Source organism: Nannobrachium achirus (assembly GCF_963921795.1).
Source record: "Nannobrachium achirus genome assembly, chromosome: 12".
Taxonomy (NCBI): domain Eukaryota; kingdom Metazoa; phylum Chordata; class Actinopteri; order Myctophiformes; family Myctophidae; genus Nannobrachium; species Nannobrachium achirus.
In genome coordinates this window covers 46,529,526-46,544,256 of record NC_137832.1, presented here as the reverse complement: position 1 = coordinate 46,544,256, position 14,731 = coordinate 46,529,526, and the positions used below count along the sequence as shown (strand labels likewise).

Genomic DNA, 14,731 nt, shown 5'->3' with positions numbered 1-14,731 from the left:
ACGACGGTATATTTACAGTTTGTTTGCCAGTGGGCGTAGCGCCTTGATGCTGTTGTTCATTATTTATAACTTTCATAATTTAGAGCTAGCTGTCTGGCTGGTGCGCTCTGTTGAGAACTACCGGTATATGTTACCTCACAAAAAACACAAAAGCATAGATAAAGCCATGATAACAATTTTTACGGTAAATTGAGAATGCAATTTCTGTTGTGTGGTGAAGATGAGAGCAAACCTGTCCCACCTGTGTGTATGCCATTTTGTATACTTTATACTGGGTATGCATATCGACTTATTCATAACTGCTTTCTAAAGGATTAAGTATAATATGTTCTCAGTGAAACTGTTCACAACAAGGTCTTTGGATTTTCACAAGTAAGCGCGTGTGTGTCATGACGTGAGCGAGGAAGCAATCTGTGTTAACGATCTAACGATCAATTTCTTCAAAGAAGTAAATACTCAATGTGTAAAGAAAAAATAAATGACCATTGTCTTGTCCAGTTGTAGGTATTCTGCTACCTTTCAAGAGCATCCACTTCTGCTAGCTTCAGTCTTGACAATATCATTAATTATCTTTTCATCTTTATTTTTGTTACACTTTTGGTCTTATATTTCTTATTGTGGCTTTAAAATGTCTTAACATTTCTTTGTCATTTACATGTTCATCATGAATACATATCGCATTTATATAGCACCTTTATATAGCTTTTTACTTTGTGCATTGCATTCACCCATTCACACTCACATTCACACACAGACGGTGGTTGGGGGTTCCACTGTCTTGCTCAAGGACACTTAGACACTAAATCGGGGAGAGAACCACAAAACTTCCGTTTCCCAAGCGGCCACTCTACCTCTGCTGTTTTGTGGATTTAGCAGTTTCCTCACAGCCAGTGTGCTGAATCTCTACATAGAATATGCAGCTGGATCGAATGATGTCTCAATGACATGATATCTCTCATATCATGTCAGCTTTAGGAGAGAAAAAGATATGATGCTGCAATCGTTTCTTGAATGAAGAGACTTGATCTAAATGCTGATTAAAATGATCATTTTGTCAGTGATTCCTTGCAAGCCTGTCGCTTATATGGGATTTATGGGTGCTGATGTGTCTCAAAGAACTAATCCATCAAGGCCCTGTCTGTATATGGATAATGTAATTGTGTACTTAGATTCACATTTACAATGCAATCTTCTACAATGGCTTTGTAAAAATGTCACTACTAATCTCAAATTAACACTTCCTTCCTACCAATATTGTGTTATTATCAATTTATTATATTGGATTTGATTGTCCAGATTTGCTACTGTAGCCTACAATAAATGATTAATTTGTGGCTTAAGGAATGGCATGTTAAATTAATTTGCAGCATAAATACATTCATTGACAATAATAAATTATACATCACTTTATAAGAAATGTTTTTCTTTTTCTTTTCCAGAGCTCATCTGTGTCTCCATCAGCCAGTTTACGAGCCGGAGAGAAACACCGCAGTTCAAGTGATTACTCATCTGACAGCAAAAAACTGAAGACAGACGATAAAGAGCTACCAGCTACACGATATGTGAGCCACCTCAAAAGCTACCTTCAACACTGATTTATTTTATTTTTGATGCATAGTGGTGTCCTGCACCGAAAAGAGCCGAACAGACGTTTGGACAAATTGTATACTTGTACATCATGCAACTCTGGCTAGCAACAAAATACAAATTAAGCATTATTCTTACAATTTTGTACACAGTAATATTATGTCAGTCGTTCTGTATCTGTATAATATTGAAAAGGGGAACACTACGACAACACAGTGATACATTTTATTGTTTGTGCCTACGTTTTTACACCATCGTAGGTACTTTTTTTAATTCTAGAACAGGGTTCCCCAATTTGTTTTCCCCAAGGGCCGAATCATGTCTAGGGTACCAAGCCGAGGGCCACAGCATTGCAGGGGGCGACGGTGGCGTTCCCACTACTCCAGCGACAGTTCAGATATCGTCGTTGTCGGGTGAAAATCTTTAGTTCGTTTTGCATATATCATTTTAAAAATGATTTACACGCCTCGCGGTGCGAGGCGTTGTGTGCTTGTAGATCGTCTGTTTTCACTACTTTTGTGAGACGGCCTTGTATGATGAAGCAGGGCTTTACTTTGCGAAAGAACGTAAAATATGGAGATACGAGGTTTCCACCCGACAACGACGATATACTAGTGTTGTTGCTGCTCTTATACCACCATTATTACTGGGGCTGGTGGGGGCCAGACAGTAGCCCCACGCCCCCGCGGGCCGCAAATGGCCCACGGGCCTCCTATTGGGGAACCCTGTTCTAGAACAAGGGTTTCAACAGGGGGTCTGGGACCCCTAGGGTTATCTTCAATAACTGAGTTCCAGTTTCTCTCATCCATCTCAGGACAGCGATGGAGAGAAGAGCGATGACAACTTGGTTGTGGACGTCTCTAACGAGGTGAGACCCAGTGCAGTGCTCGGAGAAGAACGTCTCACCGTGGCTATACATGTTCTGGCTGACTCACTCTCTTTTCCTCATCGTCCCCACTCCCCACTGTCTTAGGATCCGGTCTCTCCGAGAGGAAGCCCTGCCCCCCACTCCCCTCGGGAGAACGGATTGGACAAAAGTCGTCTGTCGAAGAAGGAGCCGCCTCTTAGTCCCTCGTCCATTGCCTCATCAAGTAGCACGCCCTCATCCAAGTCCAAAGAGATTAATATAGTAAGTCATTATTCACTTCTACTCTGTCCTAGTTTTAGTTTTTATCTTGTCACAAAACTTCTGTTAGCCAGTCAGACATTTTTTGGAACATAATTTAGTGTTAGATCATGGCTTACAATTGGGAATAAAATGTGTTCTTGGGCTTGAAAAGGTTGGTTACCACTGTTGGTTACTAGTTTTTCCCTGATGCAGATGATTTAACCAGTGGTGGAAAGTACCTTTTTTACTTAACTAAATCAGTATGAATACTGCGATGTACAAAGTAAAAGTTCTGTAATCACAATTTACTTGAGTAAAAGTACAAAAGTATTGGCATCAATTGGTGAATTATTTCCCACACAATGAAAGACACTACATTTTTCATATCATTACAATATGTAGACAGCTAGCCCCACTTCTACTGCCACTAATAATAGCACTTGTTTTCTAGAATGAGAAGGCCAGTACACCTGTGTCTAAGTCCAGCACTCCAACCCCCCGCTCTGATGCCCCCACCCCCAGCAGCACCTCCACCCCAGGCCTGAGACCCACGCCTGGAAAACCACCCGGGGTGGAGTCCCTGGGTAAGTGTGTCTCATACTGCATGTAAGCTTTATGGGCTCTGTCTATCATTTCACGATTGTAGAATCAGAATCAGCTTCATTGTCACATCACAGGTTTACAGTAGTACAAAAAGTGGTTGAAAGAAAACAAACAAATTATCTACATATTTACACATAGTACCTGAAATAAGATATAAAGGTGCGTGAGCATTGCAGCAGATGTATATTGTGCATGCTATACTCAAGGATGTTAGTTAAGGTGCTAGAAAACACAAGAAAGGGACAAAAGTCAGTGCGTTGTTGATTAAGGTGCAAATTATCAGCGCGCGTCGACCGCATAATCCACATAAGGTAGATTGAAACCAGTACAATCCACAAGCATATTATGAGATGTGTATGCTTAATATGAGATTCTATTTGCTCCACACCCGAATTCCTCTATTAGTGGCAGATTGCCCATCTCACTTGTGAGATTGTAGTTCGGCTATTTTAGGCACAGGGCACCTTCGTACGACATAGAATTAATCGTCTCTGTCAGGTGGAAAACCTCATATGTCCAAAACTGTTACTTTTCAGGATTCAAATAAAAAAAGTGGCAGATCTACAAGTTTAAAACATGTACCGGTAGCTTCATGACGCGTTTCGAGCTTGTGGATCTGCTACTTTTGATGCTTTTCTGTGATGCTGTAGTATGATATAATAAGATACTTCTGATGTTTTTGTCTTCCAGTGCCTGGCCTACGCGCCCCGCTGGCAGTGCCTTGCTCCTACCCAGGCCCGTTTGGCATGGTGCCCCACCCCGGCATGAACGGAGAGCTGGGTGGCGCCGCAGCCGCCTACGCCGGCCTGCATAACATTTCACCACAGATGAGCGCTGTGGCCGCAGCCGCCGTGGCAGCTTATGGACGCACACAAGTGGTATACAAACACACACATGCATGCACTTGCACACCAGATATGAACCCATTAAAACCTTATGCCCACTCTATATCTATACATACATATGACACAGATTCGTTCCTGGTTTTAATGGGTTAAACTAAAATGCTCCAGGAGGCCATGGTTTACAGCGATGAAACATCTGTTGTTAAATACTGTTCTAAAATCACTATAAACCACAGATTATTTGGGCAACATGAAAATCATAGACATATTCCAATTAAACTTTATTAAAGTAGTCCCCGATTGCCTGCACCAACTAGGAAGTTGCTATGCAAATGCATGGAACATCCAAACAGTGAATATTGTAAACACTCCTTTGAAAATGTGAAAATCCAATCCAACATTTTGAAACAATTTGTTTGGCGCTGCAATGCTGATACATGCAGTCACATGCATGTATCAAAATAACATTTTACAACGTTAGAACGCGGCTCAGGCAATCATATTCAAGGGCTGGATCTATCCATTTTATACATTTGTATGTAGCGTATACTGTACACTTTTATAAACCCATGAACGTTTGGATTGTTCACCGCTGAAAACTATACACAGATACATGGCACCATCAGGGTACATACAGTAACTTGATGGTAATAGTTTCAGTCATTCGTCTGATTTGATCAGACATATTGGAATGAGTTTATGGCAAAGAAAATGCAAGCGTACACACAAATTACATCGCTACACCACCGATGTAGACAAGGTTTATTAGTGATGAAATGAAAGAGGAATCCAATAAACTGCAGATCTTTGGGGCTATAGAATGTAGTGCAGACGAATATTATCGCAGTTCACTCGACAGCGGTGTAGTTAGAGAAAATCCTTAAAAGGTTACGACTAAAGGGCACAGCTAAATAAACCACATTCACTTTGACCGTAATTGGATTCCAGCCCTGCTTATCTGGATTCCTGCTTGATGAATTAAAGGCCGTACAGGTGCACGTGCACGCATCTGTGTGTGTGTGTGTGTGTGTGTGTGTGTGTGTGTGTGTGTGTGTGTGTGTGTGTGTGTGTGTGTGTGTGTGTGTGTGTGCGCGCGCGTACGTGTGCGTGCGCACATGTTTGTGGTGCACACTGTAGTACAGAACATGGTGTTGCTCTGGGCGAGGCCTATAAGAACCACTGTTGCTTTATCTGTTACTGTTAATGTTTAATGTTTAATAATTTCATTAACACGGAATGTGTATTTCCGTTCATGGGTGGAGAAGTAAGTTTGAGAAGTGTGAGAAGTCATGCCTGACGAAGACCCTTTGGGTCGAAACGTTGCAATAAATGTATTACTTTGGGAGCTATAGACGGTGTGCGAGCCTCCTCCTTTCTACTGGAGAAGTAAGTTAACTTAAGCACATGCACGATGTTCGCAGATGATTGAATTTTAACTCTGTTCTGTAGGTTGGCTTTGATCCTCACCACCACATACGTGTCCCTGGTCTTCCTCCAAATCTATCAGGCATTCCTGGTGGAAAACCGTACGTATCACTGACCCGCATCTTAACCACATTAACCCTTTTCTTTTTTTTAAATATCTGTGAGCTTGTAGATCAACTATTTTAGCGATTTGTCATACTCCTCCCCGTTTGCGTCACGGGTCAATGCACCGCGTGGAGCACATGAGCTAGCTGAGCTTTTAAGGCATGGGTCTTCAACAGGGGGTCCAGGACCCCTAGGGGGTCCTCAGAGTTACTACAGGGGGTCCTCCAAATCTTTGAGTGATAGAAACTTTTTTTTCTCCTTTTTTATATTAACTCATTCTGTGCCAATGACTGCTTATGACGGTTTTTTTTCCAATAGCCCTGTGTGCCAATGACGGCTTATGACGGTTTTTGTGTTTTTTACATAGAAAAAAAAAAAAAATCATTTTTTTTTTTTTCTAAAGATGTCAAAATGACCTGAGATCAGAGAGATGCTTTTCTCTGTTTGTGTGTTCGCTCCCTCGTTTAGCTGATTGAGAAAATGTGTGTTCATGTGTGTCCATTCTAGTGGATGGACACTTTTTTTCATTCAAACAGCTCTATCTCTGGAACCATTTGTCCGATTGCCAAAATTCTTTTTGCCACTGAATCACAACAACTGTGTCTGTTTCTGTGGGGAAAAAAATTATGAAAAAAAAATCTTTTTTTTTCATTGCATAGTAAAGAAAAACATACAAAATCTCGGCACAGCTACCTTGGAGCCATTTTGGCATCTGGCACAGAATGAGTTAACCACTTGAACCCTAGCATCCATATTCGGAGAACTTTAGCCAAAAATAGCAGATCTACAAGCTCACAACGCGTCGCGCTGCGAGGCGTTGTGAGCTTGTAGATCGGCTATTTTTGGCAAAGTGCTTTGGGGTAGAGGGGAAAAAGAGCAGACTAAATACAGAGTGAACAGTCAAGTTTATTAAGTATTGACACTGACAGTTCAAGTGGTTAAATATCTGAAAACACAAATTGATACGAATCCATTGACATGATTGTACTGTCAAACAATGAAACTATATGGAATCTATGATAAGGTTGTGGGTGTCCTTGCTTCATCTCTCTTCTCAACCAAGGGGTCCTTGGCCTGAAAACGTTGAAGACCCCTGTTTTAAGGAGTGAAAGGGAAACGGGAAGAAAAAGCTCATCACTATAGCCAAAATCTTCTTGTATTGATAATTTGTCCATTGTCGTTCATTTGGCATCACGTATACCGCTCTTCTTTAACTACTACCTCCTTGTGCTACACTCGCTTACCTCTGCTTTCCTTCCCTTCTTCCTTGCATCTTTCCTTCCTCCCAGTGCCTACTCTTTCCATGTGAGCGCTGACGGCCAAATGCAGCCTGTGCCTTTCCCTCCAGATGCATTGATTGGCCCTGGAATCCCGCGGCATGCGCGGCAGATTAACACGCTGAGCCATGGTGAGGTGGTCTGTGCCGTCACCATCAGTAACCCCACGCGTCACGTCTACACCGGTGGCAAGGGCTGTGTCAAGGTGTGGGACATCAGCCACCCGGGAAACAAGACACCTGTGTCCCAACTGGACTGCCTGGTGAGTGCACATTGACACGCCAGCCACCATACCCCAAGTATGACATACTGTAAGGACCTGAGGACGATTCTGCAAATGCCTTTTTTTGTGCCAAGGGCCCACATACTGTAACACTTTCAAGAATTTTCAAATCACTAAGTGGCACAATGTGACGTGCTGTGAGCTTGTATATCGTTGTTGTCGGGTTCATTTTGTATTTATCTTTTTTTAAATGATTTAAAATAGTGAAAATAGCCAATTTACAAGCACACAGCACCTCGCATCGCGAGGCGTTGGGTGCTTGTAGATCTGCTATTTTCACTAGTTTTGTTCAACAGTCTTGTATGATGAAGCAGGGCTTTACTTTACGAATAAACTTTCAAATTTGAAAGTTGGAGATACGAGGTTTCTGCCCGACAGTGGCGATATTAATATCAGTTTAACTATTAAACCTACATTACACATTCTGACATGTAACAAACGTAAAAGGCAGGCAAAAATGCACTGCGGATGGACAACATAAGAGAAACTGCATTGATAATATTCACACAGTGTCCATTCTTCCCGTAACTAAAACCGGGAAAACATTGGTGTCATTTTTGACTGCAACTGGTTGAATGACGAGGCCACTGACCAAACCATTCAATGACATAGAAATGCAACCCAGGAATAGCATGGTGGAACCTGTCTAACTGTAGGATTATGACCCCAAACTTCTGATGCTGCCAGAACTTTGTCGAAGCCAAGAGCTCCATGGAATGGATTTTATTTGACCAGCCAGCACACCATCATTCTCCGTGAACATTTTTGCTCACGATGTGAAAATGTCATATGGTGAAGAAAAATCACACACTCTGTGGACAGGTTTAGTTGTTGTAAAAGTTATTAGCAATTATGTAACGGCGCAGTGTTTCATCTCAATGATGTGTGTGCGCGTGTGTGTGTGTGTGTGTGTGTGTGTGTGTGTGTGTGTGTGTGTGTGTGTGTGTGTGTGTGTGTGTGTGTGTGTGTGTCTGTGTGTCTGTGTGCATGTGTTTGTTGTGCGTGTGTGTGTGTGTGTGCGTGCTTGTGCACGTACGTGTATCACATCAGAACAGAGATAACTACATCCGCTCATGCCGGCTACTCCCGGATGGGAGGACGCTCATCGTGGGGGGCGAGGCGAGCACCCTGTCAATCTGGGATCTGGCCACGCCCACTCCACGGATCAAGGCGGAGCTGACGTCATCGGCGCCTGCTTGCTACGCCCTCGCCATCAGCCCTGACTCCAAGGTCTGCTTCTCCTGCTGCTCTGATGGAAACATCGCCGTGTGGGATCTTCACAACCAGACCTTGGTTAGGTATGGAGCCTGGAGCGTGGTGGTGTGTGGGCAGTGTGCGGGTTTTCGTGTGTTTGCAGTCTGTGTGTTGCGTATGCAACATTAGAAAGCCTGCTAAGCAATCGATCAATGTGTTCACGTAATGTCTATATCACAAAATCTCACTCTGCGCAGACTAGGCCTGTCACAATCGCAATTATTTGACATAATCGCAATTATTTTGTCATAATCGTCAATCGTTTCCATGAAGAAAAATGTTCAAAAATTGTCAAAAATTGTGGAAATAGCAGATCTACAAGCTCACAACGCGTCGTGATGCGACACGTTGTGAGCTTGTAGATTGGCTGTTTCCACTATCAATGTTCTTTTTTAAGTAGGCATATAAAGTTGCAAATCTCATCTCATCTCTTTGTATATTTAGGTTATGTGTCATATCTGCCATGTGCACCTTCAAAGCCCAAAAGCCCAACAGAAAAAAACGAACAAAATTAAATCGTTAATCGCAATTATTTGAGTGACAATTAATTGTCACGTAAAATGTCATAATCGTGACAGACTCCCCAACTGTCTCAATGAGGCGTGTGTCCATGTGCTGATGTGTTTCTCACAGGCAGTTCCAGGGACACACGGACGGGGCCAGCTGTATAGACATCTCCAACGATGGCACCAAGCTGTGGACCGGAGGCCTGGACAACACTGTCCGCTCCTGGGACCTGAGAGAGGGCCGGCAGCTTCAGCAGCACGACTTCACCTCTCAGGTATACACCAGTTGTTTTCAAACTTTTTTTGAATTTTTTTTGAATTTTTGAATTAAGGCACCCCTGTACCTACCTTTAATACCTTTTTCATCCACAGCACCCCTGAATTACACTGTTCATTTTTAGAATCATACATCATATTACGCGAAGTTTTTCCACCTGAGATATAGTCTATGTCACGAAGAAATATCAGTTTCCATCAGAACTGGCTGAAAATAACTTTATACTTGAGGTTTAACCACTTGAACCCCAGCATCTATTCTGGGGGAAGGTTCACCAAAAATAGCCGATCTACAAGCTCACAACGCGTCACAATGTGACGTGTTGTGAGCTTGTAGATCTGCTATTTTTGGTGAAGAGAGTTGGCTGTAGATGGAAAAAGAACTCATCAAATGCAGTGCAAATCAGGTCTGTTTTACAAAGCATAGTGAAGTGATATTGATGAATTCCAAATATTATTATCAAATGATTCTGCGACTGGCATCACGGCACCCACTTTGGGAAACCCTGGTATACACACAGAAATGTTTATTACGGTTCCAGACACAAAACAAAAATCAAGCTCAACAAACAATGAGCTTTAGCATTGTTGACTGCAGGTGTCCCTCAGCAGTCCATAATTACAGTACAGCATTCGCTCAGTAACCGTAAACTCATCAGACACTACTCTATAACATGGACTGTACAGTAAGGTTGCTATGGAGAGTGGAAAAATGATTTGTCGTAAACACATGATTGGTCAATATTTTAAGGAGAACTGACACCGGCAACCTGAAAAAGGCCACTCAGCAGACAAGAATTACGTTACACCATCGAACAGAAGCCAGCACAACAGCTGGCACATCCAGGCCTGGTCAGCACTTCAGAACCACATGGAGCTCCAACAGAGACATCAATAATACTGTTTAATCACAGTGAGAGCAATAAGAAATAATACGTGCAATTCAATCCTCTGAAGAAATTTGCTTTTGACAGCAATTTAAAGATATCATCTGCCAGGCTTATTTTCTATGGTAAACCGCAAGAGTTGAGGGACCTTCAGTCTTCTGACCTCAGCACATTTTCCTGGTTGTTTTGCTATATGGCATATGGGTGTGTGTGACATTATTGTATCAATGGTTCTCAACCTTTTTTTGGGACAGAACCTACTCTATCAAGTAGGTCCATTAACCCCCCCCCCCCTCAAGCAATCAAAATGCAGGCTAGGTTTCTCCTGCGAAATGTTATTCTTTCATTATTCTGTTGCTTATATAATTTAGACAATTTATTCAATGCAAAATGTTACATTAAACTGCAGTGCCTCTGCACTGTTAGAGGCACTCGGGTGGCACAATGGTCATTTCTGTCCACCTGCAAGGAGTGTTAGATGGAGGGTATAGTCTACTGTACATCCTTCCGGTGGGAGCTCCTCTCTGGCCGTGGGTCAGTAGGATACAACAATACATTTCGATTAGAATTGACGCATTGTCAGCGTTGTCAGGGGCCACACACACCGCACAACATCCAACCCATCGAACTGGGTCCAAACCTGACACAAATATTGCTCAGTAGTCTGGCTAGGGCTGAAAGTTCCAGTTCACACGTCCAAATTTGGTCTGAAATGTAATCTGTATACTTATATACTTTTTAATGTGTGTTAATTGGAATGTATAAATTAATTGCAATGTAATTATTGTGTCCTAGTTTTGCCATAATGCAACAATGTATGTAGGCAATGATTATAGAATAAAAGTTGTGTTCTGTGCAAATATGTTGTTACATCTTACCATGCACGTTAAAATCATGTTCCAAAGCATACAAAAAGAATTTGCAATTTATCGCTGAGGTGCCCACAAGGTTTAACTGCCCACTGGACCAGTATCCGTCTGGGGGTAGCCTGCATGTGGCCTTTTACATACTGTACATAGTGGCCAAACTCACGAAGAGGGCTTTTTTTCTAGTAATTTGCAGAAGGAAATGCATTATTATTATACATAATATTATACATATATCTACTGACAAAAAGTGGTATGAATGTTTATACCATACAGAGTGCTGCCACTGTTTCACATTCATGTTGAGCTTGATACTGGCCTTTGATTTAAATTTTTTAGAGCACTGTGTGTTTTTTTGCAGATCTTCTCTCTGGGGTATTGTCCAACGGGTGAGTGGCTGGCCGTGGGAATGGAGAACAGCAACGTAGAGGTCCTGCACGTCACCAAACCTGACAAGTACCAGCTCCACCTGCATGAGAGCTGTGTGCTCTCACTCAAGTTTGCCCACTGTGGTGAGACTCTATGTGGCATGGGAATTTCAGACATTTAAATCCACATCTATTTTCTTTTAATGTTTATAGATCCACCTGAATGAACTCTAGTGTCCCTATTCTGAGCATGTCATAGAAGGCAAACATTCGGCAAGCATTGCAAATCTCGAATCTCACAACGCTTACTGTTTTGAGCTTCTGTATTGGCTATTTGCAGCAAAGAGATTTGTTGTAGAGGGAAAAAAATAGGGGATCATATATATGTGTATATATATATATATATACGTATATATATATATATATACGTATATATATATATATAGTATGCTGTAAATGTTTTCCTAAATATTATGTTCAATGCCAGATCAGCAAAATGAGATGTGAAATGTGGCACCAAATTGCATCAGTATTTCAGGTTTCTCAGATAGATAGATAGATAGATAGATAGATAGATAGTAAGGGTGCAACGGTTTACAACATTTACGGTTCGGTTCGGTTCGGTTCGATATTCTGGTGTCACGGTTTGATACTTTTTCGCTACAAAAAAAGTTTTTTTTTTTTTTTTTTACTTTGAACAATATGGTACCCAACCTCTAGGGTAGTGGTTCTCTGCGGAGGGGGTTCCAGGGGAATGTGGATGTGGAGTGGTATTGTATTGTTCGGTACAGGGTCATTCGGTTCGGCACAGGGTCTTTCGGTTCGGTATTCGATATTCGGTTCGATATGTTGCACCCCTAATAGATAGATAGTTAGATAGATAGATAGATAGATAGATAGATAGATAGATAGATAGATAGATAGATAGATAGATAGATAGATAGATAGATAGATCTTTATTGATCCATGTCAGATCTGAGTTGGGTTTCAAGTGCGATACAAATGCCCATAGTTCAGAGTTGAAATGTTGGTTCCATTTGTCCGAGTGTAACCTGACACAGTTTGTTGGTTCTCTGCAGGGAAGTGGTTTGTGAGCACAGGAAAAGACAACCTGCTCAATGCGTGGAGAACACCATACGGAGCCAGTATATTCCAGGTAATCCTAGCTAAACATATTCTATACATACTGTATCAGAGCACACATAAGGACATACTGTACAGTATAACCTGAAAGAGAAAATACATCAGTTTGTTGTCCGTATACAGTATGTTTCATCTGCCATTTTCACTATTTGCTATAGGGCTTACAAAATATGGTCCCCCTCTGTTATTCTTTTATTTATTTTTGTATTATTATTATTATTCTTTTTTTTACAAATCAAGCCCTCAACCTAAAGTGCACTTTATTCTGACCTTGTATTCCCTCACAGTCAAAGGAGTCATCATCAGTGCTTAGCTGTGACATCTCGGTAGATGATAAGTACATTGTGACGGGCTCTGGGGATAAGAAGGCCACTGTCTATGAAGTCATCTACTAGGAGGTCAACGTCAACATCCACCTTTGTGATATATCCCCATCCCTTCTGTACACTTTTGTTTGCCTTTGTATTCAATGGATTTGTACTTGACCAAACTAAATGGCTTGATTCTTGAATGGACTATGACCTTTTGACCTCTTGACTAACTGGTTGTGGGTCAAAGACAATGAGCAGAGCCAAGCGTTACTTGGGATATGATTTCATTTTTATCTTTTGAAAAACCATTTGTTGCTGTGAGTGAAGCTCAGTGAAGCTCCATCGGCAAGATTGTGGACTATACACCAATAAGTTGACAGATAACATTCCTTTGTGTAATGCCTCTTTTAAAAGCTACCTGTGGACATTTTGCATTTGATTGATGCTTCTGTGCATGTTGTATGTGCTATTTAACAATTTGGGTTTACGTGAACCTTTGTTAAATGGACAATACTGTAATTTTGACCAGTGGCTTCCTTGTTATTCTTGCATTATTATACTTTTTTCTTTATTTCTTTTTTACTTTTACTTGGTTTGGTTTTTATATTTGATGTGTATGTTTGAAGCTATCTTGAACAACCCACAGAAATTACAATGGAGGAAATCCTAAACTTAGCACTGTCACTTTTTTTGTGGAAATTTTAACTTGCAGTAGTTGCTGAATATAAAATGGATGCTTTCGTATTTGGGGAGAAACAATACTGAAAAACTAATGTGTTAGCTCTTATGAATATCGACATATTTCCCACATGACAGCACAGTAATATTGCTCTTTAACATAGACTGTATACCGGCCTCCAGCAAAGTATGTGACAAATCCTTGTTGTCGATCCTTGTTTTTAAGTCAACTGCTTCAGGTTTTCTATCTATTTTTGGAGTCATTGCTCATATTGCAATTTCTTTGAGTGACAGAGCACTGTGCGTGTGTGTGTGTGTGTGTGTGTGTGTGTGTGTGTGTGTGTGTGTGTGTGTGTGTGTGTGTGTGTGCGTGCGTGCGCGTGTGGCCGTGTGCGCGTGCGCACGTGTGTGTGTGTGTGTGCGTGCGTGCGTGCGTGCGTGTGTGTGTTTGCATGTGCGCATGCACAATACCCTGTGGGCAATATACAAGACAAGAAAAGAATTGCCTCCAGCACCCTCGCTTGTGACTTCTGGAAGTGATGTTGCTGCCCCTTTTGATTAGAGAGCAGGTAGAAAACAAACAAAAAAAACGTCACTGTATTCTGTCAGACAGCGTTTAATTAGCCAGACACTCAGAAACTTGCCAATTATCCTTTTGGACATTCTCCATTTGTTATTCTGAAAAAGCAAACGTTATGGACGGCACCTTCTGTTGGCAGAAATAAATCCATAGCACAGTGCCTTTATGCTGCTATGATTTTCATCTCAAGTTCAGCTGGGCTAACACATTATCTACACAGAGGTGAAAGGTTAAAAAAATTACTGATAATAAGTGGATTATAATGACACAGATCAAATGCAATTGAAAGTACGAAAGCATCTCATTGTTGAGCTTCTTTCCATTTTCACACAGTAAATTAGTGTAAACAGGATCTTAAATACTGTATATGCCCCTTTAATCTACACTCCTGTTTCACCCTAGTTGTGTAAAAGAGTTGCACTTTTTGGGGAAGTACTGTTGCTGTGTGACTTGAAAACGTGGTTAAAGTACAAACCTGAAGAATGGTGAATTGTGGCGTGTTTTAGCGTTACATAATGTAGGTCTTGAGCATTGAAAATCACAACATAAATTCGAATGATTTGATTCTCACATTACCCACAGCCAGCCAGTGTGTGACCTCTTGGCACTGACAATAGTTCCATGGATGT

General features: G+C 41.4%; 1 protein-coding gene across 1 annotated transcript in view; it reads left to right on the top strand.

Annotated features, from left to right (window-relative positions):
* LOC308296237 (transducin-like enhancer protein 4) overlaps window positions 1-13,649 on the top strand; it is a 41,240-nt gene extending 27,591 nt beyond the window's left edge. The window contains 12 exon segments of the mRNA XM_080739422.1: window positions 1,440-1,562; window positions 2,402-2,455; window positions 2,561-2,716; window positions 3,147-3,279; window positions 3,989-4,176; window positions 5,593-5,669; window positions 6,963-7,212; window positions 8,284-8,531; window positions 9,121-9,268; window positions 11,384-11,534; window positions 12,470-12,546; window positions 12,821-13,649. Of these exon segments, the coding sequence (XP_080595548.1) occupies window positions 1,440-1,562; window positions 2,402-2,455; window positions 2,561-2,716; window positions 3,147-3,279; window positions 3,989-4,176; window positions 5,593-5,669; window positions 6,963-7,212; window positions 8,284-8,531; window positions 9,121-9,268; window positions 11,384-11,534; window positions 12,470-12,546; window positions 12,821-12,928 (1,713 nt within the window). The 3' untranslated portion in view covers window positions 12,929-13,649.
* The last annotated feature ends 1,082 nt before the right edge of the window (window positions 13,650-14,731 follow it).